This window comes from Channa argus, chromosome 11 (genome assembly GCF_033026475.1).
Source record: "Channa argus isolate prfri chromosome 11, Channa argus male v1.0, whole genome shotgun sequence".
NCBI classification, from domain to species: domain Eukaryota; kingdom Metazoa; phylum Chordata; class Actinopteri; order Anabantiformes; family Channidae; genus Channa; species Channa argus.
This window is the reverse complement of record NC_090207.1, coordinates 1,673,458-1,699,064: the sequence shown is the minus strand read 5'-3', so window position 1 is coordinate 1,699,064 and position 25,607 is coordinate 1,673,458. Positions and strand designations below refer to the sequence as shown.

The following is a 25,607-nucleotide window of genomic DNA, read 5'->3' as shown; positions in this document are numbered from 1 at the left end:
AAAATTTACAAGAAAGAAGAGGCAAGAGAGTAACAGAAAGAACAAGTGCAACAGTGCAAAGCTGCAGAGACAGCTGTAGAAACAGAGAAGTGAAGAAAGTGGAAAGGGGAAGAGAGGGAGGGGTGAGAAATAACAGCAGAAGATGGAGAAAAGCATAAGAGGAGAAATTGTAATAACGCAGGAGGGAGCGAGACAGACTGATGAGTAGAAAGAGAGGAAGACGACATGGTGGGCAGACATGGTGGTCCTCAGACGTCTGCTCATCCTCCTTTCATCATTCACTCCTTTTTTTCCTCATTCCTCCGTCTGAATCGCCATCCTCCCATCTGTTTTGGCTTTGTCTGTGTATCCCAGTGCGTTTCGAAGAAGGACAATCCCAGTTTGCCCGCACTTAAAGGACTAGTTCCCCTGAACTGGAAAATCAGATCATGGTACAAAACTTAACCCAGAAAACACAAATGAGTTCCGCCTACATTTCCAAACTACTGACAAACTTTTATACTATTAGCTCTTTGGTGGCTTCTTTAAGAAACTATCTGAAAGACAGAGCATCATTTACATCAGGTATGTACTGTATATAGTACTGATAAAATGATGGATGTTTTGTGGTGCACACCTCAGTCTGGGCCTGAGAAGTCGTTAAGTCAGGACACCCAGCTTAAGGGAAAATGCACAGCGTTTAAATTGTGCATGGCCAAAAAAAAAAAAAAAAAAACAGAAAAAAAAAAAGAATGAATAATGCAGAAGCTACATAGTCAGATAATTTCCTGAGGAGTTGACCCCACTGCAGGTAAATTTAATGTTACAGTTACAGGTGGGTTTCCCCCGACTACTGATCCATATTTTCATTTGCAGCACCTGCTTACACTTTTCCAGACCAGGCAATAGAGCTGAAATTTTCTTCTTTTTGCCTTGGGTGACGTTTCCCCACACCACCCCCACCCCGACACATGCTCTAAACCCCCGAAACTGTGAGAGCAGGGGACAGCTGGTACAAAAATGTCTTCAGTTAGATGAGAAAAACAAAACGAGACTGAGAGAATCTGAACATCAACAGGTTTAAATTTGATCATATGGAATTAATGTTACTCAGGTAAATGGTATAAACAGGAATCCAGCCGATATTTTTTTTATGCATTAGTGGTGAATCAACTCCTCAATCAATGATGAGGAAGAGACAGATGAGACATCATGTTGCTGTAATCGAGCATAAAGCAGGTAAATATGCTCAGGTAGCAGGATGATAGAGCTACTGAAAAGCACTTTAGCCCTTCTAAAGCAGATTTATCTAAAATCAGACCTTCAGTGCCTGGAACGGAATCATGTTTGTCAAACTTCTTTGTAACGTTTCATCTGTCAGATTGACAGTCGTATCAGGCTCCTTAGATCGATTGGTCAAATATTCAGATGTTCAGGGTCATTACTTATTACAGCGATACAGGAATCTGGTTTCAGCTCTGTGTCTGCTCCATGTTTGAGATGACTTTACTCATAACAACTTCATATGATGAACATATATCCCTGATAATGCTACAGTATTTCTCACTGTCTGTATCTGTGTCTACAGGAGATGCAGGCTGAGCTCACATTCATCTAAACTGTGAGGGGCTGCAGGGTCAGAGGTCAGGTGGCAGCGTGGTTTAATGTGTCTATAGACAGAAATGATGTAATTATACCATCCAGCTTCTCTAATGGCAGCAGCTGAAGGTTTCACACTTTTTCTGGAGACATTTTAGTCCTAAACTTGAGTTTTCCAATTTAAGGACAGTAACAAAGTACTTTCACGATCATGTTCAATCATGTCCATGACACACACGACACAACTTTGAAACGGAAGGAATAATTAACGTTCACTGTTAAAACTGGCCTATTATTCTTATTATAGAATAGTATAAATCATGAAGCTTTTTGTGTGTGAACTATATTCATACTGTCATTAAAGAAGATGTCATTATCTTCCTAAAAACATATATAGTTTCCGGAAACGGAATTTTCAGTTCAGTATGGAGTCATAGGACCCAGGGGAGGAGACCACTGTGGGAAATATGAGTTCATTTCAGTCTCCACTCAGTCTGTGTCTCCATCTATTTGTTTGTCTGTTAGCTTGATACTCGCTCCTCTTTGGGCTTGATAAGGAAACATTGAGGCTGACAGAATAAAGGTGAATCTGAATATAATAGAAACAATGCAGAGTTAAATGTGAGTAGATTCTTTTTTTACGTCCACACATGCTTCAGTTGAGATGCTAATAAACCAAAGGCTGATTTAGAGAAAAAAACAGTCAGAGAGAATGAAAGCAGAGCAGCCAGCCAGGGTTTCTCCTGCTTTTCTCTAACCCCTCTGATCCTCCCCCCTCCTCCTCCCTCTGCTGCCACTCTGCTGCTCCTGCTGACTGAGGAGGAGAAGGAGGAGGAGAAGGAGGAACAGGGATGCAGGGACAGCACACCTTACCTCCCTCCCTCCCTTCCAGTCTTTCTTTCCCCCTCTCTCTGTCTCTCCTTCTTCACTCCACAGCAACAGCAGCACTCACCACCACACCACAACACACCACTGCTGTTGCCGGCACGCTATACACACACATACACACATACACACACACACTGAGCGTCATCCTCAATACAGACCGAGACGCCCTTGGACTGCTGCAGGCGAGGTGAGTGTGTAAATATTTGAAACCTCTAGTTTGTGTGTGTGTGTGTGTGTGCGTGCATGCTGTGTTTATTGTGGCAGAGTTTGCAGAAGTTGTTTTAAGTTTGTTTGCCTCATTGTGTATTCTGTGCGTCAGTGTATGTGCATGTTCTTGTGTGTAATCACGCGTGTGTGTTGGCTGTTTGCATGTCTGCATGTGCTGATGTAGTTGGCATCTGCTCTGCGTGTGTGTGTGTGTGTGTGTGTGTGTTTATGAGGTACCTCAGAGCCGGTGGGACTTGTGTTTTGCACCAGACCAAAACAAATCCACAAAATAATGCTGACTCTCTTTCAGAGAAGTGTGTGTGTTTATGCAGGCATGCATGTGTGTGTGTGTGTGTGTGTATGCCCAGAGAAACTTGTCAGCTGTTGGAAGATGTGTGTGTATGAATGTGTAAACTGGTGAGTTAGAGACCAGCATTTATGCCAATGCTACTTATCAAACTGCAGATTCTGGTTTTTGTGGCTTTGAAACTGCTGCAGAGAATTAAGGATAAAATCTCCCCATGTCCTGCCTGTTCCAATTTCAAAACTTTCTACGTAACAAAAAGTCATCTACTTGCACAAAATGGCTTCTGATGCCTATGTCAAGCACATTTTGTGTTAGTATACAATGCAGGAGTCACTGCAGATGATGAGTTTGTGATAAAGGCTCAGGTATCAAACATTAGGGCTCATTTTCCTCCATCTGAGGATGCCGCTCTACTTACATGATGATTTGCAGACATCCTGCAGACGTTAAGGGAATAACTACAATAAATGTAAGTTGGAGAGTGAAAGTTTGTTTCGTATTAAACAGCATTAAAAATGCTCAAGTGTCAGTTTATTTGTTCATTTTTTTATCAAGTAGTTCTGGGGAGGTGCTGCTTCAACTGCTAATAACTGAGACTCTGCTCTCGATCATTAAGTATTAAATAAATGCCACGTGGGTGGGCAGCAGACGTGAGTCGTGTCACCCTATGGCACCACGCGTTGGAATTGTGCCTTTTTAAAATAACTTTGCTTTATTTAGATGGATTTGACGTTTACATCCTGCTAAGTTGAGTCTGATTTTTGGCTTTGTGCACAGTGATGCAGCTAAAGAAGTCAGCGGTTGGCTGAACTCCCATTTCAATTGTAAATGTAATGTTTTTAAGCACTGAAGAACTCATCGTCTGTATTCTTTAAAGTGGATGTACATTTATCTGGTTGCACGGATTGATAGACAACATTGGATTTTGGTAATGGCAGTTTGTTTGTTGCAGACGGAGAAAGGAAACATCTGCAGAAACATCACAAAGGAACTTGAACCACTTCCATGTGTTGGTAGTGTTCACAATTACCCCAATGACGCCTACATGTAGCCAAATACACTTGTTTGGTGATGATGTATTTGAAATTGTTTTTTTCTTTATTCTGAAATTTACCTTCATGCAGTTAGTGCTTTTCACACGTTAAGCCTTGTTTGAAACTACCGCTCACATAAAATGCTATAATAATGCAGAAATTAACCTCAGTTTATCTTCCATACATGTATGAAGACAGCAGACATTGTGCAGCTTGTAAATGCATAAATGTCTCTGCATTTTTAAGGGTGGCAGCATCGTGTGCTTTACCATCGTGCTATTAAACTGTAGAGACTTGCTCCAAGAATTCTGGTGGTCAGACAAACCACTAATGGGCTCACTTGCCTTCGCAGAACTTGCTCGAAAGTAATGAACTGAGATGAACTGAGCCTGGTCATGTTCTTGGGAAAGAGCCATAAAAAACAAGTCAATAAATGGGTTAGAGTTCAAGTGTGAGCAATCTAGACCAGCCTCTCTTTGCCCCAGGGGCAGCTGACCTCTGTTGATCTCTCCTCAACTTACTCATCCTTCAAATGAGCATTTCTTCCTCTTTCTCTTATTCTCATCATTCTCTTTTCCCATATCAATGTCGGTCTAACTGATGAGTCTCCATTTAGGCGACATTTAGGAAGATTTCCCACTTTCCATGTGTACGTAAGAAGGGACCTCCACTGAGGAAAAAGGAGAGTTTGCCTCATCGAGCGAAGGTCAGAAGAGTTGAGGCTGCCCGCTGACATCCAGATATGCACAACCACCCCACACTCCCCGAGTTTAAGTGAGATGGGCTTTGGAAAGCAGACAGTGAGACACTGGGATATGTCTGATCACTATTATGTCACACCACATTTTCATGTCACACATACTGAAAAAATTAAATCAGATCAACAAAATGATCTTAACCATCTAAACAGCTCTCCACCGAAAATGTTATCGTGAGTTTCTGTTAGCAGCATGTTACTGTGATTTGGTTTAAAGCTCTGGAACATCGGTTGTTGGTCTTGTCAGTGAAGATTCTCAGGCATCCAGCTTTGGTTATCTGAGGATTGAATCATGTCGACTGGACTTCTTTCTTCTTGGTTAGAAACGTTTCGCGTTAGAAACGTTAGTGTTAGTGACGTTGGTCCCGTTGGACGCGCTTTAGCAGATGTTGAACATTTGTTGCCTCTTTGCTTTTACTTGCATTACCTGTGTACTTTGGTGCCCATACACACTGAGACTTGCCTATGGACGCAGCATGTGCCAATTAAAGTTTGAGATTCCATTGAGGTGGGTGGGTGGCTCAGTAGATAGAGTGGGTTTCCAGCCTACTGGCAAAGTTGGCTTACGCAGCAAAACGTGGTAAACTGTGTATAGAAAGTTTTTTACTAAGCAGATTATCTACATTTTACTTAGAGTCCAAAAGAAAGCGTATTCCACCATATTCCACATTGTATTTATGGCCAAACATGTACAGTAATTAATAAAAAGATTAGGGTCAAAGGTCAGTTTTTGGTAAAAGTGGAGCTTTAACCACTTTATTTGCTGACAGGTGGTTACCCCATAATGATACATCAGCATTTCAGCATTAGTTCAAAATAGTTTTTATAGAAACCATCAACTATTTTTATATTAAAACCACCGTGTGGTGTTAATGTTGTGGCTGAATGGTGTAAATTCACTCAATTACAGCAGGTGGTTATGAGGACTGCACGGCTCTCTGTTGATAATCTGAGCCTGGAAAAAGTGCCTAACTTATAGAGAGCTTCCCATGTTGTCCAGATACCAATAGAGAGCTGTTCCTGTATTGCTAATATATCTGTAGCACAAGTCAGGAAGACATTTAAGGGGCTGGTCCTCAAGCACTCGAGGTTCCAGGTCACATTTGTCCTGGACTCTGTTTAGTTTGCATATTTCCCAAGACATCTTCTTAAATCACCAAGCATACTCCCACTTGGAGAAGCAGGGCAGCGAGTCTGAGAGTCCCATTCAATTCCATTCAATTCAACTTTATTTATATTGCGCCAATTCACAACAAAGTCATCTCAGGGCACTTTACAGAATAAAGTCAAGATTATAAAGATATATAAAGAGAACCCAACAATTCCCCCTGGAACAAGCCATAGACAACAGTGGAGAGGAAAAACTCCCTTTAACGGAAGAAACCTCCAGCAGAACCAGGCTCAGGGTGGACGACCATCTGCCTCGACCGGTTGGGGTGAGTGGAAAGTGGAGAGAGAAAAGAACCGAGCAACAAAAAGCACCAATGTTCTTTGATGTCTCAAGTCAACACCATCCACCTCTACGTGCTGCAGAAAGTGCATTTTCCCACTGATAGTATAGAGTGAAGTGCAGATTAACTTAGTGACCACAGTCTTTTCTATTAGATAGTTAATGTTTCTCATATGGTGATGAACCACACTGCCATAATTCAGGAAACTGTACGTATTAGCTTACCGTCAAAGAAGAAGCCTGCAGGACCTGCCACCATCCTGGGAAAGGAAGTGGACAGTGTGGTCAAACAACAGAGAAGCCTCTTGAAAAAAATGACAATGCAAACCGCTCAACTTTAGAAGAACTTTGTTGCTACTGAGCACATCTCAGTCCTTACTGTTCTTTGTGGTTCTGTGCTGGGAGGTAAAACCTGCCTGGTGAAGCCAGCAGACTGAACAAGATGATTAGAAGGGAAACTGTGCACCTCCTCTGTGCCTGCTCCTGTGCTGCTATAACAAGTGAGTGTCCACAGAGTCTCGTCTTCCTAACATAATATGCTTTATGCTGAGCAGTGTGCTTGCTGCTCAGCGTGAGCTACACTGTCTCTGACTGCGTTTATGGGTTTGCAGCTCATAAACACCTATCGCAAGCTGTCAGAGCACAAGGTGAGCTTTTCAAAACTATTTCATTTCTATGATATTCATACTGCAGGTGGCCAGAAGGGCCTGGCAAACGTTGAGCACTGGTCTGATATATCAGTCTGACCACTGCGCTCCAACCCAGCCTCCCAGGGGACAGACTACTGCAGACTGTCTGCTGGGGCTGCCAGCGCTACAAAAACAAGACAGCGAGGCGAGGGGCCCCGGGGGGCCGTCAGGGTGGAGATGGTACAGGGTTGAGGGAGGATGATGTGTTTACTTTTGTCCTCTGCACTTGCCCTGCCTGGCTGGCTTGGACAGGAATAAAGAAGGCCCAGTGTGGACGTGCAAGTGGCATCAGGCCGATTTCAATTTGTGTGTGTGTGTGTTAGAGAGAGAGAGAGATGAAGAAACCTATAAGGAAAATGAGATGTAAAACTACAGACTTTTGGAGATTTGTGTGTGTTTTCTGTGGGTGTATGAGTCTACGGTATGTGAGTGCTTTTATACTTCTAACTCTGTGAGGACCAAGTTGTCTGTGGTGAGGTTACTGTGGGAACGTGAGGATGAAGAGTCTGAGGAAAAAATGGGACTCGTTGACCAAAGAAGACACTGTTGAAATGTAATAAAGTTTTTAGGCAAAGTGAGGACATTGTTGCTAAGTAAAGTTTCAGCCAAATGGCAAAATGAAGCTGGTCTACAAAACTGCAAACTAAAGATATGGCAGAGGTTTTTTGGCCTTTTTCATAAAATCCGGGTAATTAAGGCTTTGGTTAAGGTTCAGGCAGCTGTGAGGATTAGAAAAGAATTTTATTGTTTATCTCAAGTATTGTCATACAAATGTGTCTAAGAAGCCAGGAGGCGAAGCAAATGTGTGTGAACAACCGGTGCAGCACGAGAATCTATACGACTGTGTACGAGCGTCCACATTCATGCCAGAGTGTCCAAATACCTGTATGTGCACACGGCTCAAGCTTGAGCCTGTGCATGCTCAGTGGCATTGAGTGTGTGTGTGTGTGTGCTCAGTCACGCCACTGGCTCAGTGTATACACATGTGTAGCTGCGTCCAAGTGTCCATCTCCTGTGTGTGTGTGTGTGTTTGGCAAATGGCCGGGCTCCAGCTGTGTCTGGTTGGATAATGGAGTCCAGGTGCTGCTGCGCCTTCTTTAAGACACCTGTCACCAATATTTAGTGCCAGAGGAAGCCAGACTACAAACAGGGCGAGACGAGCTGTTTGCTTATTTTAACTAGGCTGCCTAACTGGACCTGAGGACACGGGATGTACTATGAGCCCTTTCCTAGAAGTTCTGTGTCTGTCTGTCTGTCTGTGTGAGAGTCTCCAAGAATCATTCAGCCTATTTCTCGTTTGCTGATTCAGACACTGTAACCAAGAGTGTTTCCCTTCAATTTTGGCTCAAGTCATCGTATAATTTCTAAAAGGAATTCTTCGAATAATATATATTTGCTTTGTCACTGAGGAATGAAGATCAGTTCGTGGTAGTAATTTCTGACAAAAACAAAAAGTGAAAGTGTTAAAGGGGCATTAAAATGCGTCTGTGGCTTTACTCATAAAACAGCTACAGTGACATAAATTGGATCTTTTTCACAAAGGCGTCCGTCCACAAACCAAATCAGAATTTTCTTAATCAGGTCTGGTCCAGATCTGTATACGGTGCTAGATGTGATTCTGACAAGTGCGTCCGTTGTCGTTGGATCCACGTTCAAGTTACACTTTGTGTGTTTTTTCACAACTTGTGCACGTTTACATTGCTTGTCATCGTCCATCGCCCATGTGTGATTCACTGAGGGCCAATGTTAAAGACCCACATTTTTAAATACAGTTATTTAGAAACCTGACATTGTTTTTTGTTACCGAGCATTTTGGACATATTGGACGCAGACACTGACAATAGAAATGATCTGAGACATTTGTAAGGATGATATTTCTCCTATGAAAACCAATTCAAGCCTTCACATAAAGGCAAGACACCAACTGTTGAGAGCCTCCAATCTGCAGACGTTCTTCACCCAATCAAAGGCTTCATTGAGTCAAACTTGTGTATATAACTGCAGAAGTCTTTAATTCACCTCCTTTTCCTGTGTGTCTGTTCATGTGGGCCTTTACATGCAGACATCTACTTTTCCTTATAGTCTGAAGCAGCTGTCCACCTTCATATAGCAGAGCAAAACAAAGGCCTACCTGTGTTAAGTCTTAGGAAACTTGCCTTCGTCCTTCCAGCACATTGGGGCTTGTTTAACTTTTACACGGGCCCCTCCGCTGTCCAACTCCCGTCTCCAACACCTGTGGCCTCTCAACAGCCTGTCTGTGTCACCCTCCACCTGCCAGCGCCAGCCCGCCGCAGACTGCCAGCACATTCAGATACCTGCAGCCAGCGAGCTGGTTTTGGCGCCAGCGCACATTGTCTGAGAAAATGCCCTTTCGCTCGCTGTGCTGTTGTTTCGCTAGCATTTGTCAGACATGCTGGGACCCGACCTGACAGTGCTGGGTTACACTTGACGTTACCCTGGTCCCTTGATCCAGAAATCCTTTTACTGATCAGGTTTATCTAAGTGCATTCGGGATCCCGTTAGAGGAAGAATCTCTTTTGGGAGGCTACGGTAAATGTGTTTGACTAACTTAACGTGACATTTAAGTGACGACAGTTTCCCAAAATGTTAAACTACGTCTGGAAGTGGCACCAAGTGTGCGGTGTGTGTTTTGTATTCATTGATTTGTCATGTCAAATTTGAAATCTGATCAAACAATGTAAGATCTTTATGTTTTAAAATACAATAGATGAAATGTTCCAGAAAAAAATTCTATCTGTCTATTTTAAAGTCAACACGCGCAGCAACTCTGCTTTCTGCACCTCATTAAGTGTTGGGTGTCAGTCCACTTTCAGCTTGTGGAAATTGTCTCTGCAATTACAGTCGTGTGCTCGTGAATCTTGGATCAACAGCGATGAGATTTACTGTCAAACACCCTCCTCTCTCTGCGAAGGGAAAAGGCAGAAGCTGTGCTACAGGTATCCCGCCTAAGCTACCACAGATGTTCTCAGTGGCACGGGATTTCACTGGAGAGTCAAAAAGGAAATATTACAACCACAATGTGTTCTCGTGGTGTCAAAAAAGAAAAAAGAAAATCCAGCTTCAGGCTCTTCTGTGGGTTTGGAAGCTGAGAAGCCTCAATTTGGAGAGGGAGAAGAAAAACACCCACATGTCTGCGCAATATGCTTTCATCCACAATTCACATAAGTGCCTGGACGCGTGGGTTGTAATGCTGCAAGAACTCATTAGTGGTCATGATATTTCCCTTCATACCCTTCAGCATCACTCATCACTGGGTGCTTCCATCTTGAAACACAGACAGGTTTCTGGCTCAAAGAGCCTCCATTAATCTTAAGGTTGGCAGCTCTGTTTGGTGATGTCGATCGGAATGTTGAGCATCTGTAACGTTGCTGATTTCTGGCATTTATTTGCCTTTAAAACCGGAGAGGAAAATTAGGACTAAACACAAAGAAAAAATTATTTGTAAATCTGGGTAACAGTAAATTGTCTTGTTTTGGTGCTTTTCATGCCAGAAATCGAGTAAGTGCATATTGCACAAAGGCCAGAAACTGTTGGAGGTTCAAGCTTGTGCAGCGATGGGAAACTTTCAGTCGCTGAATTGTTTCTTCAGCCACCAGATATTTGCTTTTTAACCTGTCTTTCTTTTTTTTTTTTCTCCCTCTCACATTAACCAGGATGAGGGTGTGGACATGGGAGCAGTGTGGGGAGACAGGTGTGGTCCTGCTGGGCTTCCTGACACTGGCAGTGTCTGTTGGGAACCTGTCCACCAAAGGGCTGCAGGTACATGACGCACAGAACACTTGAGAGAAGGACACTGACTCAATGTTTAACTTAACATAGTTCATATAGTGACTATAGTTCATAACTAAATGTGCAGCAGCGAAACACCATCTGCACATAGCAATAGCTGCTTTTAGCAAGCTTGTTGTCAGAGGTGGGAATTAAATCTGACTAAAAGCGCATTTTCACAGGATTCTGATGAAAGGACATACAGCAGGAATGAATGTTCAGTTAGATGAGTAGGACGACAAAAAAGGCTCCAGTGCTGCTTCTCCCTCCTTCCACTTTCCATCATCCATTTTCTGCTGCGTCTCTGAAGCCGGGTCACGTTAGCAGCAGTGTAAGCAAGTTTGTCCCGATGTCTCACTGCCCAGCAGCATTTTCTACCTCCTGCTGGGGGGATTCTGAGGGACTCCCCTCAGAATCTATCAGAGACATACAAAGCCTCCAGCTTGTTCTGGGTCAACCCTGGGATCTCTAACCTGTGTGTTGGTTTTGCTCAGATGTCCTCCAAAGGAAGGAACCCAAGAGACATCCTCAACTTGGCTTTTGTCTGCGTGAAGGAGAGGTTCCTTTACAGGAAGCTCCCAACAGACACAAGCTCATTTCTCCATCACTACCCAAAGCTAATGACCTTAGATAAGGTTTGGAACAGAGACCGTTCCAGATTAAAAAGCTCTGCCTTTAAGCTCAGTTCAGTCTCCAGCACAGGGATCTAGTACAGCGCCGCACTGCTGAGGCTGCACTGATTTGATTGTCATTCACTTCTTTAAGTTTAAATACACCGGCCTCTCTGATCTCTGATGCGCACCGATCGTTTACTTTATTTACTCTCCCTGTCTCTCTCTCTCTCACTTACGCTGTCTGTCTGGTATTTCCAGTGTCTCTCGCCCTCGCTCACAGCTGCTCCGTCTCACACCTTTACAATGAGCTCAGTGCACATTCCAGCGGTCACTCTGATGAATCTGTCTGAATGAAGGGACGCAGCCATCGGCTGGAATAATGCTGCCCCTGCACATCAGGAATGTGTGAAATGCTGAACGTCTCCACACGTTGGATCCCCACTGATAAACACTGTGACGAGATGGATACTGGCCCCCTCTGTTCAGTCACTGATGCAGCCGTTCAACACATCCAAATCAGTGTGCTACTAAGCATATTACTACTGCTGATGCGGTTTTCTGTTACTAACACAAACCGCATCCCTAAAAAAGACACTGTGTAAAATGTAAACAAACATAGAATGCAATGGTTTGCAAATAATTAAAACATATTTTTGGTTTAGAAATACTAAAACAACAGCATATTCAATGTGGAAACTGAAGACTGATTCTTTTTTATTTTATTTTTAATTTTGTTTAATGTGATGCCGGAAATTCTGAAAAAAGTTGGGACAGAGACAACTTCTCACAGTTAAGGACGTGAATTGCCAAAAGGTCCGAATGGTGATTTGGTAAAAAAAGAGCATCCCAGAGAAGTGTGTTTTAGAAGTAAGGTGTGAGGTTCAACACTCTGGGAAATACTGAGTCCTTGATGGCCTTGATGATTTAATCATAATTTAATGATTTATGCTTCAGATTATCATTAAAACATTCAGAGAATCCAGAGACATGCAGCCATCAGTGATGAAGCCAAAAAAGCTTAAGATTGGGGTCATTGGTCTCGTCAGTGGTAAACTCTCCCCTGGACACATCGCTGACACCAAATTTAAAAGAAGCAAATAGTTTTCAACATGTGGTCTGTTGTTTTTGTTGTGTTTCCAATTAAATAAAATGTTTTTTAAAATTGCACTATCTTTACTTAGATTTTACACAGCAAATGTTCTCTTTGCTTGTATTAATGGAAATGCTGCAGATATCACCTTACGACCCAATGCTGCTTATCGAATATAATCTGCTTTAAGCAGAACAGGCCTGGTCTTACAGGCTAAGGATCATGTAAAAACTGCCCTCAGAGCTCAGTGATGTACTGCAGCCACATTCTGTTCCATCCATCGCTCAGTTCCTGGTGGAATGTGGCCCAGAAGAACTTGGTAATGTGGGTGAGCAGTGGGACATTACTCAGAACTGTACCATATCATAAATCAAACAAAACCATCCATTATGTAATTGACCCCTTCACACAAAATTGCAATTGAAAAGGGCTCAGCTATAGAGAAAGATATAAATGAGATAGTAACAGTCATCTTCTGTTATTCACTGGATGAGCTGAAAAGGTTCAGTTTGTCTGAAGACGTTGGCTGATTTTGTTGCCCTGCTTCTCCCAATTATAATACGATTAACATGATGTGCGTGTGCGTGTGTGTGTGTGTGCATGCCATGTAGGAGGAGGGCGTGGCGTCCAACAGTCTGGAGGAGGAGCTGGAGGTGACCACATACTGGTGGGGGGAGTGGGCCAAGTGGACGGCATGCACTCGTACATGTGGAGGGGGAGTGATGTCACAGGAGAGACACTGCCTCAAACAGAGGTCAGTCAATAAGTTGTGCGTAATGTAACACAGCAGCTCAAACATTCAGTCGTTGTCGTTCGCTTCGGGATTCTCTGTGCTGCAGAGTTTGTGAGCAGTATCTTAGGTTTGCACACTACAGCCGACCTGTGAAGTCTCACACACTGTACACACAAATGATGATCCAGTCCAAATGTGCCTCAGTTCAAAGCTACACAATCATCCTTATCCACCTTCTACTGAAGGATATGAGCTGCTATTAATTGGAACCTGACAGCCAGAAGTGTTTCAGTGTCGTTTATATGGAGGCTTATTTGCTATTTCTTCAAATGTTTGTTTTCGGTCCAAAGAAAGAAAGTTGTTGCTGGGAAGGACAACATGACCTGTACTGGAACCGCAAAGAAGTATCATCTCTGCAACACTAAGGTAAGTCACAGACCTCCAGTTAAGTTCTCATCACTTTGTTTTAGCTCCTAAAACAAACACAGCACGTCTGACTGCAGACTGGGAAGGACTGAGGGCATCTTCCAGGCAGGACTCAAACTGATCCTTAATTCTCAGAAACAGTCACTTAAAGTCACATTTCTTTGTACCGAGGCTTAACAAGTGTGAGACAGACCTCTTGGAATGATCCGTTCTCTCTGTCTACACTGCAGGACTGTCCTCCCACTGGGAGAAGCTTCAGAGAGGAACAGTGCTGGTCCTTCAACTCCCAGCTTTACAATGGGAAGAACTACCAGTGGAAACCTCTTTATCCTGGTAAAACCACCCATGAAACCACATGGCAGCGTCTCTTCACCCTATTAAATAGATCAGAAGTGACTTAGGTCCTTTCTCTCTGAGCATCTGAGCTTCAACTTGCCCTTCGTTTAAGAATGTATAAATATAAAAATGTGTGCGCGTCCCACTCACTATACCGACTGTGCAGAGTTGTAACATGAAATGGCCTGTGTGTAATCAGCAAGTAAAATCTTTGACCCTCTCTATCCTCCCTCCAGATGACTACGTTCACATCTCCAGCAACCCCTGCGATCTCCACTGCACCACAGCGGACGGTCAGAGGCAGCTGATGGTGACCGCACGCGACGGCACATCCTGCAAGTACAGCAGCTACCGCGGCGTCTGCGTGGACGGTAAGTGTGAGGTGAGTGCAGCTTCCTATTTACTTGTTTCGTTGTACTTTCAGTGTCCAGCTCCGGAAAGATGGCTGCTAAAGTCTGAAATACGTTTTCTGACAAACAAAGACAATATCAAAAGCTGCAGCTGGCTCATATTTAAAACAACGTGTTAACAAGCCACGAATGTTTGTCCCAGTGCATCAACATTTCCAATGCACAAATTCTCCAAATATTAGCACTGGCATTTTAGTTACTCACTGGACATCAACCTGCACAGGTGTTTTCTGTACTAAACACCAAAGACTGGATCATCCATCTTTAAACTCCGTGATTAAGTTTTCACTCTCTCTGTTTCCACTTCCCGCTCTGCTGCTCAGCCAATCGGATGTGACGGGGTTCTGTTCTCCTCCAACACCTTGGACAAGTGTGGGGTCTGTCAGGGGGACGGCAGCAGCTGCAGCAGAGTCACTGGAAACTTCCGCCGTGGGGCCTCGACTCTGGGTGGGGTGAAATAAAATTCACTAAGTCTTTTAGGAAGAGTGAAGTCTGTTCTGGTGATTAAATAAACTTGTGTTTCCTGTTTCTTGTCATCTAGGTTACTCTTTTATTACTCAAATACCTGAGGGATCATGGGACATCCAGATCATTGAAAGGAAGAAGTCAGCGGATGTTCTAGGTGGGTGCTTCTTTTTTTTTTCTTCAAGTCTTTAATAGAAATGTCTCTGATTGACCTATTTGAGTTTTTTTTTTTTTCACGTTCCCCAGCTGTGACCGACCAGGCGGGCAACTTCTTCTTTAATGGTGCGTACAAGGTGGACAGCCCCCAGAATTTCCATGCAGCAGGTACGGTCTTCAAGTACCGCCGACCTATGGATGTGTACGAGACCGGGATCGAGTACATTGTTGCCAAAGGCCCCATTGATCAGGCCATCAACATTCTGGTACATAACACTCCTTACTCTCCATTTATCCACCTCTGTCCGCTCTTTCACAATAATCACTGCGGGGACAAGAGTTTGGCTGACGTTAAAGGGAATTTCAGAATGTAACTTGTTTACATCACTGCACCTCTGATGATGCTTTTGGTGCATTATAGTGTGTTTTTATGACTCATTGGACGCATCACTTACATAAGATAGTGAACTCTGCACATGTGTAGACGACTGGAAATAAATCCTTTGGCTTTAAGGCTAAAAACTGAGACAGCTAAAGAGGCAGTTTTGCCGTTTCTTGGTGCAAATATTTTCTGACAGCATCCTCATGTATGAGTGCAGCGATGAGCTGCTCAAACTTTGTGTATCACCTCCTTTTATAATGCAATGCAGTCGTATTGCAGTAAGTAGCTCTGTGGTTGATTGAGTACAGGCCCTGTGCTCTGGCAGTGGACAAGTATCCCAAACAGTGTCCATGTTACAGGACACTTTCAATAAATTTCTCTGCGGGGCTCTGGAACACAGAGATCCTTGCAGACGCTCACTCTGACTCCATTTCATTTCGGTTCACAATGAGATTTCATCATCAGAATAACAGAACTCTGCAGTGTATCTGGATTTATTGTCATGTTAGGGATCAGATTGTCCCTGACGCTTACGGAAACAACATGAACATCATGTTAAGGGTCGTAAATCTGGCCTCCAAGAACTTCTTTTTCATAAATGTGGTCTTAAATATTATCATGACTCTTAAGTCAATAATCCATGTAAGCAGTCGAGTACAAGAAGTGTTTTATAAATCACGTCATCAAGTCCTATGACTACGATTGACACTGTCTTTGGAAACATCATCCTAATACAACATATGCTCACATTGCTTCTACATTTTGTACTGATCTGAAACCTTTACAGGGTAACGCCTCCTTGATTTGACTCGCTCTCCTCTCGTCACTCAGGTGTGGAACCAGAACGGTCGCACCCCGTACATCACCTACGAATACACCGTCCTCCGGGATTCCCTGCCTCCCATCCCACCCCCCCCTGTCTACACGGGATCAGACACCTCAGCTGGGGAGGTTTCTGTGGAGGTTGGGGGTCTTCTGGCCCCTAACGGCAGTATCTATGACCAAGCGGCCCCTCAGGGCCAAATGGAGCCAGGAGGCCCAGACAGGCAGAAGGGCCAAGAGACCAATGAGGTGTATGAAGAGACAGCAGCCATTGACTGTGATCAGGATGGAGCCGCTGCCCCACAATTTACAGGTAGAGAGTTAGGATGCAAATATCTTTGGTGTATTACACATCTGGGCCCTGGTTAACACCGTAATACTAATATAATACCAGGACACACAATGACGCTCACTGCTAATTACAGAGAAAAGTAATTGTACTGCATTTCATGGCTTAAAATGAATGATACTGTAGTTAGATCCATATTGATTTTGCTTTTTTCACATAAACTCATACACAAGCATGATTTTTATTATGTTGTTCAGGGTCATGGTGCAAAAACAATGAAATGATAGTTGTGTTTTTGCAAATATACTGCATTGGCTGAGCTCTGAGGAAAAAAAAAAAAACGGAAAGGAAGGAAAATAAGAACAAATCTGAAGTTGGTCCTATGGCTGATCAGATAAAATAGGTCAGATTTTTCAGATGATTCTCTATCTCACTCACTATGTGAGTGGCCCTTTGGAGCTCTGCATTATTTATGATGCAGACACACAAAGAGGATTAAGAGCAGATGAAAAATTCAGAGTTTTTGTGGTGTTTTCTCCTTTTAAAAGTGGCTGCATGACAAACACGAGCGATAATGGCCTCTCTGCAGGCTCTCAGCTCGCTCAGCTGACTGTCCAGGCCATTACGCCTCTGCGTCGGGTGGTGAGATGAGATGAAGAGGTGGTTGAAAGGCTCACCGTGCACTTTATACGCAGGCTGCCATGATAGTACAGATTAGACTGAAATTATTTCCCTCTTTTTTCTGATGTTTTTCATTTACTCGCTATTTTTGAACTTTACTGTAATTCTCATTTTAAAAAACAACGCAGACCAGCACAGGTCTACTTCACCAGCAGATAACTGTAGTAACTTCAATGATGAATCACCACTATGTAATACAATGCTTGGCTTGAATCAATGCGTTTATTTCACTGATTGAAATAAATATTCAGTGTTCAGATATTGTTATATTAGCTGCACATGTAACCCAACTAATTCAGCCTTAGTCCTTGTAGAATTCAAAGTTAAGTTGTTCTGAATGTGATATTCACCAAAATTGCTGTAATTTTCACCCACACGTCTCTGACTGTCTCTAATCAAGGAGTGAACATTATAACATTCACAAAGACAGAACGGGGTGTGTTCAGATATGTTCAGCTGTCAGAAACCCAAAGCAGTGATGCAGAGAATGGTGCTGTCCTCCTTTAGCAGCACGGGTGGGAATTTTCAGAACAAATTATTTGCTCAATTGGTTCATTTAGTCCAAACTGAATGTGTGAATTGTTTTAGTTTGCTGAGTCCTCTCACTTTCATCCATCATAAGGAAACAGCAGCCACGCAGGCAGCACTGCCAACCCTGCACCTGCTGGTGGACCCCTGGATACAGGACCAGACTCCCCTAACCTCATCTGGAGGGTCCTGCTGGACGGTCGAATCAGTCCCGACGAGCTGCTCATTAACATCTCGACCAACCAGCTGCTGACAGAGGGAAACACTTTGTTTTTATCTGAGATGGGCCCAGCGGAGGTGGACCTGAGCAACCCTGACCAAGACGGGCTTTTTGGACTGAACGAGACGCTGGAGTTTACTCTGGGCCGCAAACGCAATGAAAGCGGAGACTTTTTCTACCAGAACAGAACAATGCTGGGGGCTGGGAGGACATCCAGCCGCTCCAACAGAACCAGGTAATCCAACGTGAATCAGGTCAAAGGTGAGTGTATGAGGTACATCACATCACAGCTCTCACAGAAACGCATGTGAACAGGGCTGGGACTCGGTTTTCAGACACCGTCAAGCCCCTGGGTCTCCTGCTGGTGGAAGGAAATATTCTGTAGGTTGTATGAGAAGCAGGCTGTGCAGCACGACTTCCTGAGAGAGAGACGCAGCCACAGGAAGTGACTGTGAGACACGGAGCTAGACAGACAGCGTAGCAACACAGGAAAGCAAGCAGTACGAAGGTGGAAAAGTGGGACAAGCTAAGGGACAAAGAATCAGACAGAAGGTAGACAGACAGGCAGTAAGCCAGGCAGAAAGCAGAGCAGGCAGCAGGTCTGGGAAGGATGTAGCAAAGTGAAACAGTGAGGCAGACAGGGCTGAGCAGGCTGGGAGGTACGGACTTGGAAATGCAAAAAGGGGAAGAGGGAGATTTCTGGTCTCTGCCTGGTGCCAGACTTTCAGAGCAGGATATGTGTCTGACAGGTGGACAAACAGAAGGTTATGTTTGCAGAGCAGCAGGTAATCAGGCAAACAGGGACACACACTCATAATGTAGCAGGTAGATGGACAAGTAGCTCACTGGGGAGTTGTGCTGTCAGACAGTTCAGTAACAGACAGATTTGACATCGGTCATGTTTAGAATTCGTGTGACTTTGTTGCTCTGTGTCTAAACACGGCTTCACTAGTTCAGCAGCCCGAGGTTATAAAACACACAATGACACAGGGTAGAAAACGAGCACAACAAGAGCGGGGGGTGGGGGTGGATTGTAGGATTGGGAGGGGGGGGAAATACAGCCACACATTGAAACAAATGAGTCAAAATATTTGCAGGAAAAGTGAAAAATATGATGCAAAGGGGGAAAGTGTGCTGTCAGACTGTAGTCACCTCTGGGGAGAAAATAATGTGCAGGAATCAGTCTGGCTGATATGGAGGGATGCCGGCGAGGTATAACTCAAAGTGTGAACATCTGGCGGAGACGGAGGGAACGACCAGTGTTATGACAAGAATGTGCACATGACTTTTATGTGATGGGATGAAAAAAGTGCATGTGCTGGGAAGCAGGCTGTGAATCAGCTGTCACACTGTGGTCGTCTGCGGCCTGCGAGGTTGTGCTGGGTATCCTCAGATGTCCTGAAGTGAGTATTTCACCGAACGTCTGTGTGACGCTCTGAAAGCTTTATGTCTCGCGTTTACGTAGAGAACAGGAGCTGCCTTCAACTGGGATTCTGGGAAAAAATACAAACACTTCTACACAAACTTTAAGCTGCTCCCGTATCACGCATTGTGAAACATGCATCCAATACTGTTTCTATGTGTGTGCGTGTGTGTGTGTGTGTGTGTGTGTGCATCAGGGGGAATCAGAGGCTCCATCAGAAAAACCTGAAACTGAGTCCAGCTGACATGTATCGCTGGAAACTCTCCTCCCAGGAGCCCTGCAGCATGACCTGCTCCATAGGTACAAGACACACACACACACACACACACACACTGAAGATTATGATAAATTATGAATTTCGAACACAAACATACACATTGACTGTATTATGTTTCATTATGATAAACTGCACGTTAAACAAAGTTTAACCAGCCATGTTGATGTTTCAAACCTTAACTTTTCCTTCATATTTATTTTGTATTTATTCTTGCTCCCAATCCAGGAGTCTCAAAGTCCTTTGTCTCCTGTGTTCGTTACGACGGCATCGAGGTGCACGACATGTACTGTGACGCTCTGACTAGACCGGAGCCGGTCCACGACTTCTGTATTGGCAGAGAATGTCAGCCCAGGTCCAACCTGCGTTTTATCATCCAGAGTGATTCAAACGTCTAATCGGTGCATATTTGTTCCCTTTAGAAAAAAAATCAGACACAACCTGTATCTTCACCACTTCGTCTTTCAGGTGGGAGGCGAGCAGCTGGAGCGAGTGCTCAAGGACCTGTGGGGAGGGTTTTCAGTTCCGTCAGGTTCGCTGCTGGAAGATGCTGTCTCCAGGCCTGGACAGCTCGGTTTACAGCGACCTCTGCACCATGGCTGACCTGGAGAGACCTGTGGAGAGACGGGCCTGTAAGAGCCCCACCTGCGGCCCACAGTGGGAGGTGGCCGAGTGGACTGAGGTTCGAGATGCCTGTGACTGTTTACCCAGCACAAACCCTCAGTTTTCATTTTTTTCACTGTTTTTTTTTTCCTTGTAATGGATTCGCTAGCAAAGCTCCATTGTTCAGAGAAAGCTTTCCTGCAGGGCAAACATCTGTCTCTTGCTCCTGTCAGGCACATTTGCAGCAGCCGTCTGCTGCTGCAGTCGTGTGGTCTGGTTGTGGTCACTAATGGATTCTCCAGAGACACTTAGACACCAAAAAACAAAAACATCACTCGGGGCCAATATGGTTTGTGAAACACACAAATATTGTTGAAATGTACAACTCACGGATCCTTTTGGATCCACACGTCATTTACGCAGCCATTGGATGATGTCATCTGGAGTAGAGAGACATATGAATGCACGAACCGTTTGTCTAACTTCTCTCTATTAAAACACCTCCAGATATTTTCAGATTTTCAGAAATACTCCAGATGACGTCATCCAAAGGAGTTTTCAGCCCAGATATTGTCACTCGTCACACTATGGAGATTGTTGTTTTGTTTCAACCTGCAGCTACGATCTCCTTTTGATTGCATCATGTGGACTTGGACGATGTCACGTGGAGAATTTGTTTTCAGGTTAAAGCAGAGATTTAAATAAATGGAAGGAAGACCACAACCATATCCCCCCATTTACTGAATGTCTGTCTGTCTTTTTGTATTTTCTAAGCAGCAGCACGTCCCTCCATAAAGCTGTTCTTCTGTATTTCTCAGTGTCCTGCTAAATGTGGACGTAAAGCCCAGGTGAGCCGCGATGTCCGCTGCTCTGATGAGGCCAGAACGTGTGACCCCATGACCAAACCGCCAAGCATTAAAAACTGCACGGGTCCACCCTGTGAACGCCACTGGACTGTGTCCGAGTGGGGACCTGTGAGTGTCTTTACTGTCCATAGACTCAGCACTGCAGGTCGGTACACATGAGTAGGACGTGCTGCCAGGATTGACTTTAACTTGTGGGCGTTTCACTTATGCCAGCTGTCTTTCCTTGATATGTGTGAATTTACGGTTCTTATCGTGTTGCACAGACATATGCAGTTTCTAATGTTCCATTCAAAGCCAGAGTCTGGAAACTTCCAGGTCTAATTTACAACTTTCGAGAGGAATCTTGGACAAAACTGAGAAACATGAACGAAGAGCTCTCCGCACAACACAGCCCCCAAAGCAGCAGCCAAAGTTAGGCCGATAATATTTAGGATTTCAAACAGGCTCAAAGCTTCGCAACAAATGAGGAGCAACAACACAGTTTAATGCCAGTAGCAATGAGTTTGTATTGTAAAACACTATTATTACTGGAGTGTGTGGTACAGGACGTGTTAGCATGTTGTCAAATGCGGAAAAGCTAAAAACAAACCAAAAGCTGGAAATGTTCATAGAGAGAGAATGAGAGCAAGTTCATATAAGTGAAGCCTACAGGTGTCACCTTATGCAGGAGGAGTTGTACCAGTATTTCATAACCACGAGATCCACTGATTTGTCTAATGAATGTACTGTAACAGTAAACCACACGGATAAAACGGACTCTGACCTCCAGCCCTTGTTGCTGCAGTGCTCGGGGATGTGCGGCCAGGGCAAGATGGTGCGTCACGTGTACTGTAAGGCTCCCGAGGGCCGTGTGGTTCCCGAGAACCAGTGCTCTGCGGAGAACAAGCCGCTGGCCATCCACCCGTGTGGGGAGAGGGACTGTGCTCCACACTGGCTGAGCCAAGACTGGGAGAAGGTGAGACCTCGTTAGCAAACTTTGGTGCTAGTAGTTGATAATAAATGAATAAATCACTACTCAAGTGAACTCGTGATTTCACATGAGATCAAAGATCAGCAGCTTCCCCACAGTGGAGCTCGGGGCATCAGGTTGGGGGGCTGGGCGGGGCCACACCGGGTGGGATAGGATTCGATCCCACGGCCTTCTGCATCCCAACCTGGCGCTCGACCCACTGAGCCACCAGGCCCCCTTGATTTTTCACACAAGGATAAAACTTAAAAAAAAAATTTTAAAGAGATAATGGGCTAATTAAAATGAATATTACAAATAAAAATGTAATGTCTGTAAGAAGTATTCAGCCACCATGAAGTAGTAAAATCTTTCGGTGCCTGTTTCAAATGCTTCAGAAACGTAAGGTTTTAATAGACATTCAGTGCCATATAAACACCAACTCACAGAGAAATATTAAATAAATATTAGACATAAAATCCAACGCTTTTCCCAAAAAGCAATAACGAAATGATTGATATTACCAAGAAAAAGGAAAAAAATAGTTATTATCTGCACAAATGTTACATTTTGATCTCTAGTGCAACACCACCTGTGGTCGAGGTGTGAAGCGGAGGATCGTCATGTGTGTGGGCATCAGTGGAGGAAAGTTCCAGATCTTGGATGAGGAGGCGTGTGGAGCCAGCGAGAAGCCCGAGGAGGAAAACACCTGCTTCGAGAGGCCGTGCTTCAAATGGTACACAACCCCCTGGTCTGAGGTGAGGTCTCTCAGTGTGTGTAGAGGAAGAGCCTCAGTGATGTCAAGCGTCCCCCAGTTCTTCAGTGGTGGACAATGACCTGTCTTCTGTGCCTGTGTGTCCTCAGTGCACCAAGACGTGTGGTGTGGGAGTGAGGATGAGGGACGTGAAGTGCTACCAGGGCAGAGAGCTGGTCCGAGGCTGTGACCCCCTCACCAAACCGGTGGCCAAACAGACCTGCACCCTGCAGGCCTGCCCCACCGAGCCCCCAGGTGACACACACACACACAGAATTCACAAACAGGTTTACATATAGCCATAAATCAGAATCTGTATGTGGCTAAATATTGGAATATTGATCAAAATTCCAATATTGTTTTTTTTTTGACTCTGTACTGTTCCTGAATGCACCTCAAGCACAGCTTTAGCTTGAAGCTGGATTCATGACGTCGTGTCCACAGTCCACTGTTTCAGTAGCTCAGCAATGAGCACACAGGACGTTTACCTTTTCATTTTCATTACACATCATTTTATTGTGTGTAATTATTTATTCATCTTTTGGAAATGCACACAAGTTTCACTCTTGTTTTTACAAACTACGCACACACACACACACACACACACACACACACACACACACACGGCTGTAATTTTTGGAAGGGCATTTCCTCGTACATTTGGCTTTTCTCTCTTACATTTTAACAAGGTTTTAACATTTAAAACAATCTTTACATGGTACCATGTTCCACAGAGCTCAGTCACAGCCTGTAGTGCATGTATACGTGTGCACACACATCAGGATCTACACACTGTATCTAATCTACTCAAGACAACTAAAATAATCAGCCTACAAATGTGTTTTTTTTCCTCCCTTTTCCTAAAATCCCAGTCATCTGAGATGAATCCGTGCTATGATGTTACTGGTCACGTTTTATCAGAGAAATGAAAACAACACTATGCTTTAACATTTAGAACCGAAAACGAAAACCATCTTTCTCCTTTGTTTGCTTTTTAAATGACTTCTCCCCTTAGATCATTACATGCAATAAGATATTTTGTGAGCTATCAAAAACACTGGTGTCTGGTTTGTGTGTTAACTGTCCCAGATGAAAGCTGCCAGGATCGTCCCTCCACCAACTGCCTGCTGGCTCTGAAGGTGAACCTGTGCAGCCACTGGTACTACAGCAAGGCCTGCTGCCACTCCTGCCGCGCTGTACGACCTCCACCCTCCTAGTCCGGGACACCGCAGCCTCCCCCACCCCAGCTATTAAAGGACGACTACAGTCATTTTCCAAAGTTATCATATTTTCAACAGCTCCCTCGCAGACGCTGATACGCGTGAAGTGTCTCAGCCTGCGGCCGGGTTTAGCTCCATCTTCTCGCTGTAGACCTCCACCGTTTCCCCTAATTGATTAAAACACATCAGCCAGACACACAGCTCCACTGGGTGAAATGTTTCTCCATTGTTGGTGTGTCCACCGCCGCAGAGAAAAGATCTATTAAGTTATTTCTCAACTGAATATACTGCATGATTAGACTATGGAATAGTGTTTATTAAATCTTATTTAATTGTGCTTCACTTTGGTGTCTGGCACGGCCCAACAGGAAGCAAAAGGTTTTCCAGTACTTCCATTCCGTGGCGCTTGGCGCTGTGCCGGCACGCCTTCGGGGCGTGGAAGCATATTTATTAGTCATAGCACATGTTCATTTATCGTGACGCTCCTGATGCCAGCCTAAGGTTACGCATCGGGTCAACTGATGCCAGTCCTGCTCTGTGCGTATGAGACAGAACACAGGCAGAACGATTCCTGACACTTGAAGTATGGTTGAAATGTATTCAGACGTGTACATGTATGTCTCATTTTTAACTATTGCGTACTGTGTTTTATATAACTGATACCTCTTTGTACAAAACATAAGTATGGAGATTGTGTACTGTCGATGATAAACTGAAAAGCCAATGGTACTGACTTGTATTTCAATTAAATAACAGTTCAGATGAACAGTTTGTGTCTCTGTTTGCTTTATATGAATCTTTAAATAATGTGCTGCAGCTTGAATCGCTCATAAAACCTGATCTGATCTCGATCACAGTCACATGTGCTTTGCAAGTCACACCCAAACAATTCCTCTTTCGAGTGAGCACAGTGGCGGTGGGAGAAGTAAGTGAACCCTTGGATTTAATTAAGTGCAGAAGATCTGCTCAGTGTTCAGGAGGAATTTTGGACCATTCGTCCTCACTGAGCAGCTTCAGGATGTCTGGGGTGAACAGCTCCTTCCACAGCATCACTTCGGAGTCTGGGCTTTGTCTCCAAAAGGCACATTGTAGTTTTCAAAGTCATCCAGAGTAGACTTACTTCAGTGTTTGCATCACACTGACTTTCAGCCTGTAGACGGCATCACTGACCTTCGAGGCAGCAAAACCCCGAACCACAATGCAGCGTCCACCATACTTCACACTTTGGACAATGTTTGCAGTCGGAAAGTTTCCTTCACGAGCCGAAACAAAGTCAACCTGTGTTTCATCAGTACACGCGACATTTTCTCAGTAGAGTTGTGGAGTGTGCAGGTGCTCTTTGGTGAACTTCAGTGGCTGGGCACTGATGGCTTGTTGGAGAGCACAGGCTTCCTCAGTGTCCTGCCCTGAGAACCATATGGTAGACTCATGAACGGAGATGTTAACCAGCTCCGGTGATTCATTTATCCCCTCAGCTCTGGATGGTCTTTTACCTCATTCTGCCTTTTAGATACATCCTATCTTGGCCGCAGAACTAAATTCTCTCCACCTATAAACAGGTTGTCAAACTGAGGACTGACGCATGGCTTTTGTTTTTACCAGGCCGCACTGTGAATGTTTAAATCGTGCTCAATATGAAGCGTACGATGATTCAAGTTTGATTTGTTTCG

The 25,607-nt window shown here is 44.2% G+C and overlaps 1 protein-coding gene across 1 annotated transcript; it reads left to right on the top strand.

The window, feature by feature from the left end:
- Positions 1 to 2,312: 2,312 nt before the first annotated feature.
- Positions 2,313 to 24,675, top strand: adamtsl2 (ADAMTS-like 2). Its single transcript, XM_067522360.1, has 19 exons — positions 2,313 to 2,653; positions 10,585 to 10,690; positions 13,015 to 13,157; positions 13,487 to 13,562; positions 13,793 to 13,895; positions 14,135 to 14,280; positions 14,632 to 14,755; positions 14,850 to 14,930; positions 15,020 to 15,195; positions 16,143 to 16,446; positions 17,726 to 18,086; positions 19,471 to 19,574; positions 19,777 to 19,903; positions 20,017 to 20,230; positions 20,970 to 21,125; positions 21,802 to 21,972; positions 22,545 to 22,721; positions 22,828 to 22,972; positions 23,807 to 24,675. Exons 1-19 carry the CDS (start codon positions 2,430 to 2,432, stop codon positions 23,932 to 23,934), a joined length of 3,066 nt encoding a protein of 1,021 aa, XP_067378461.1. The 5' UTR covers positions 2,313 to 2,429; the 3' UTR covers positions 23,935 to 24,675.
- Positions 24,676 to 25,607: the final 932 nt, after the last annotated feature.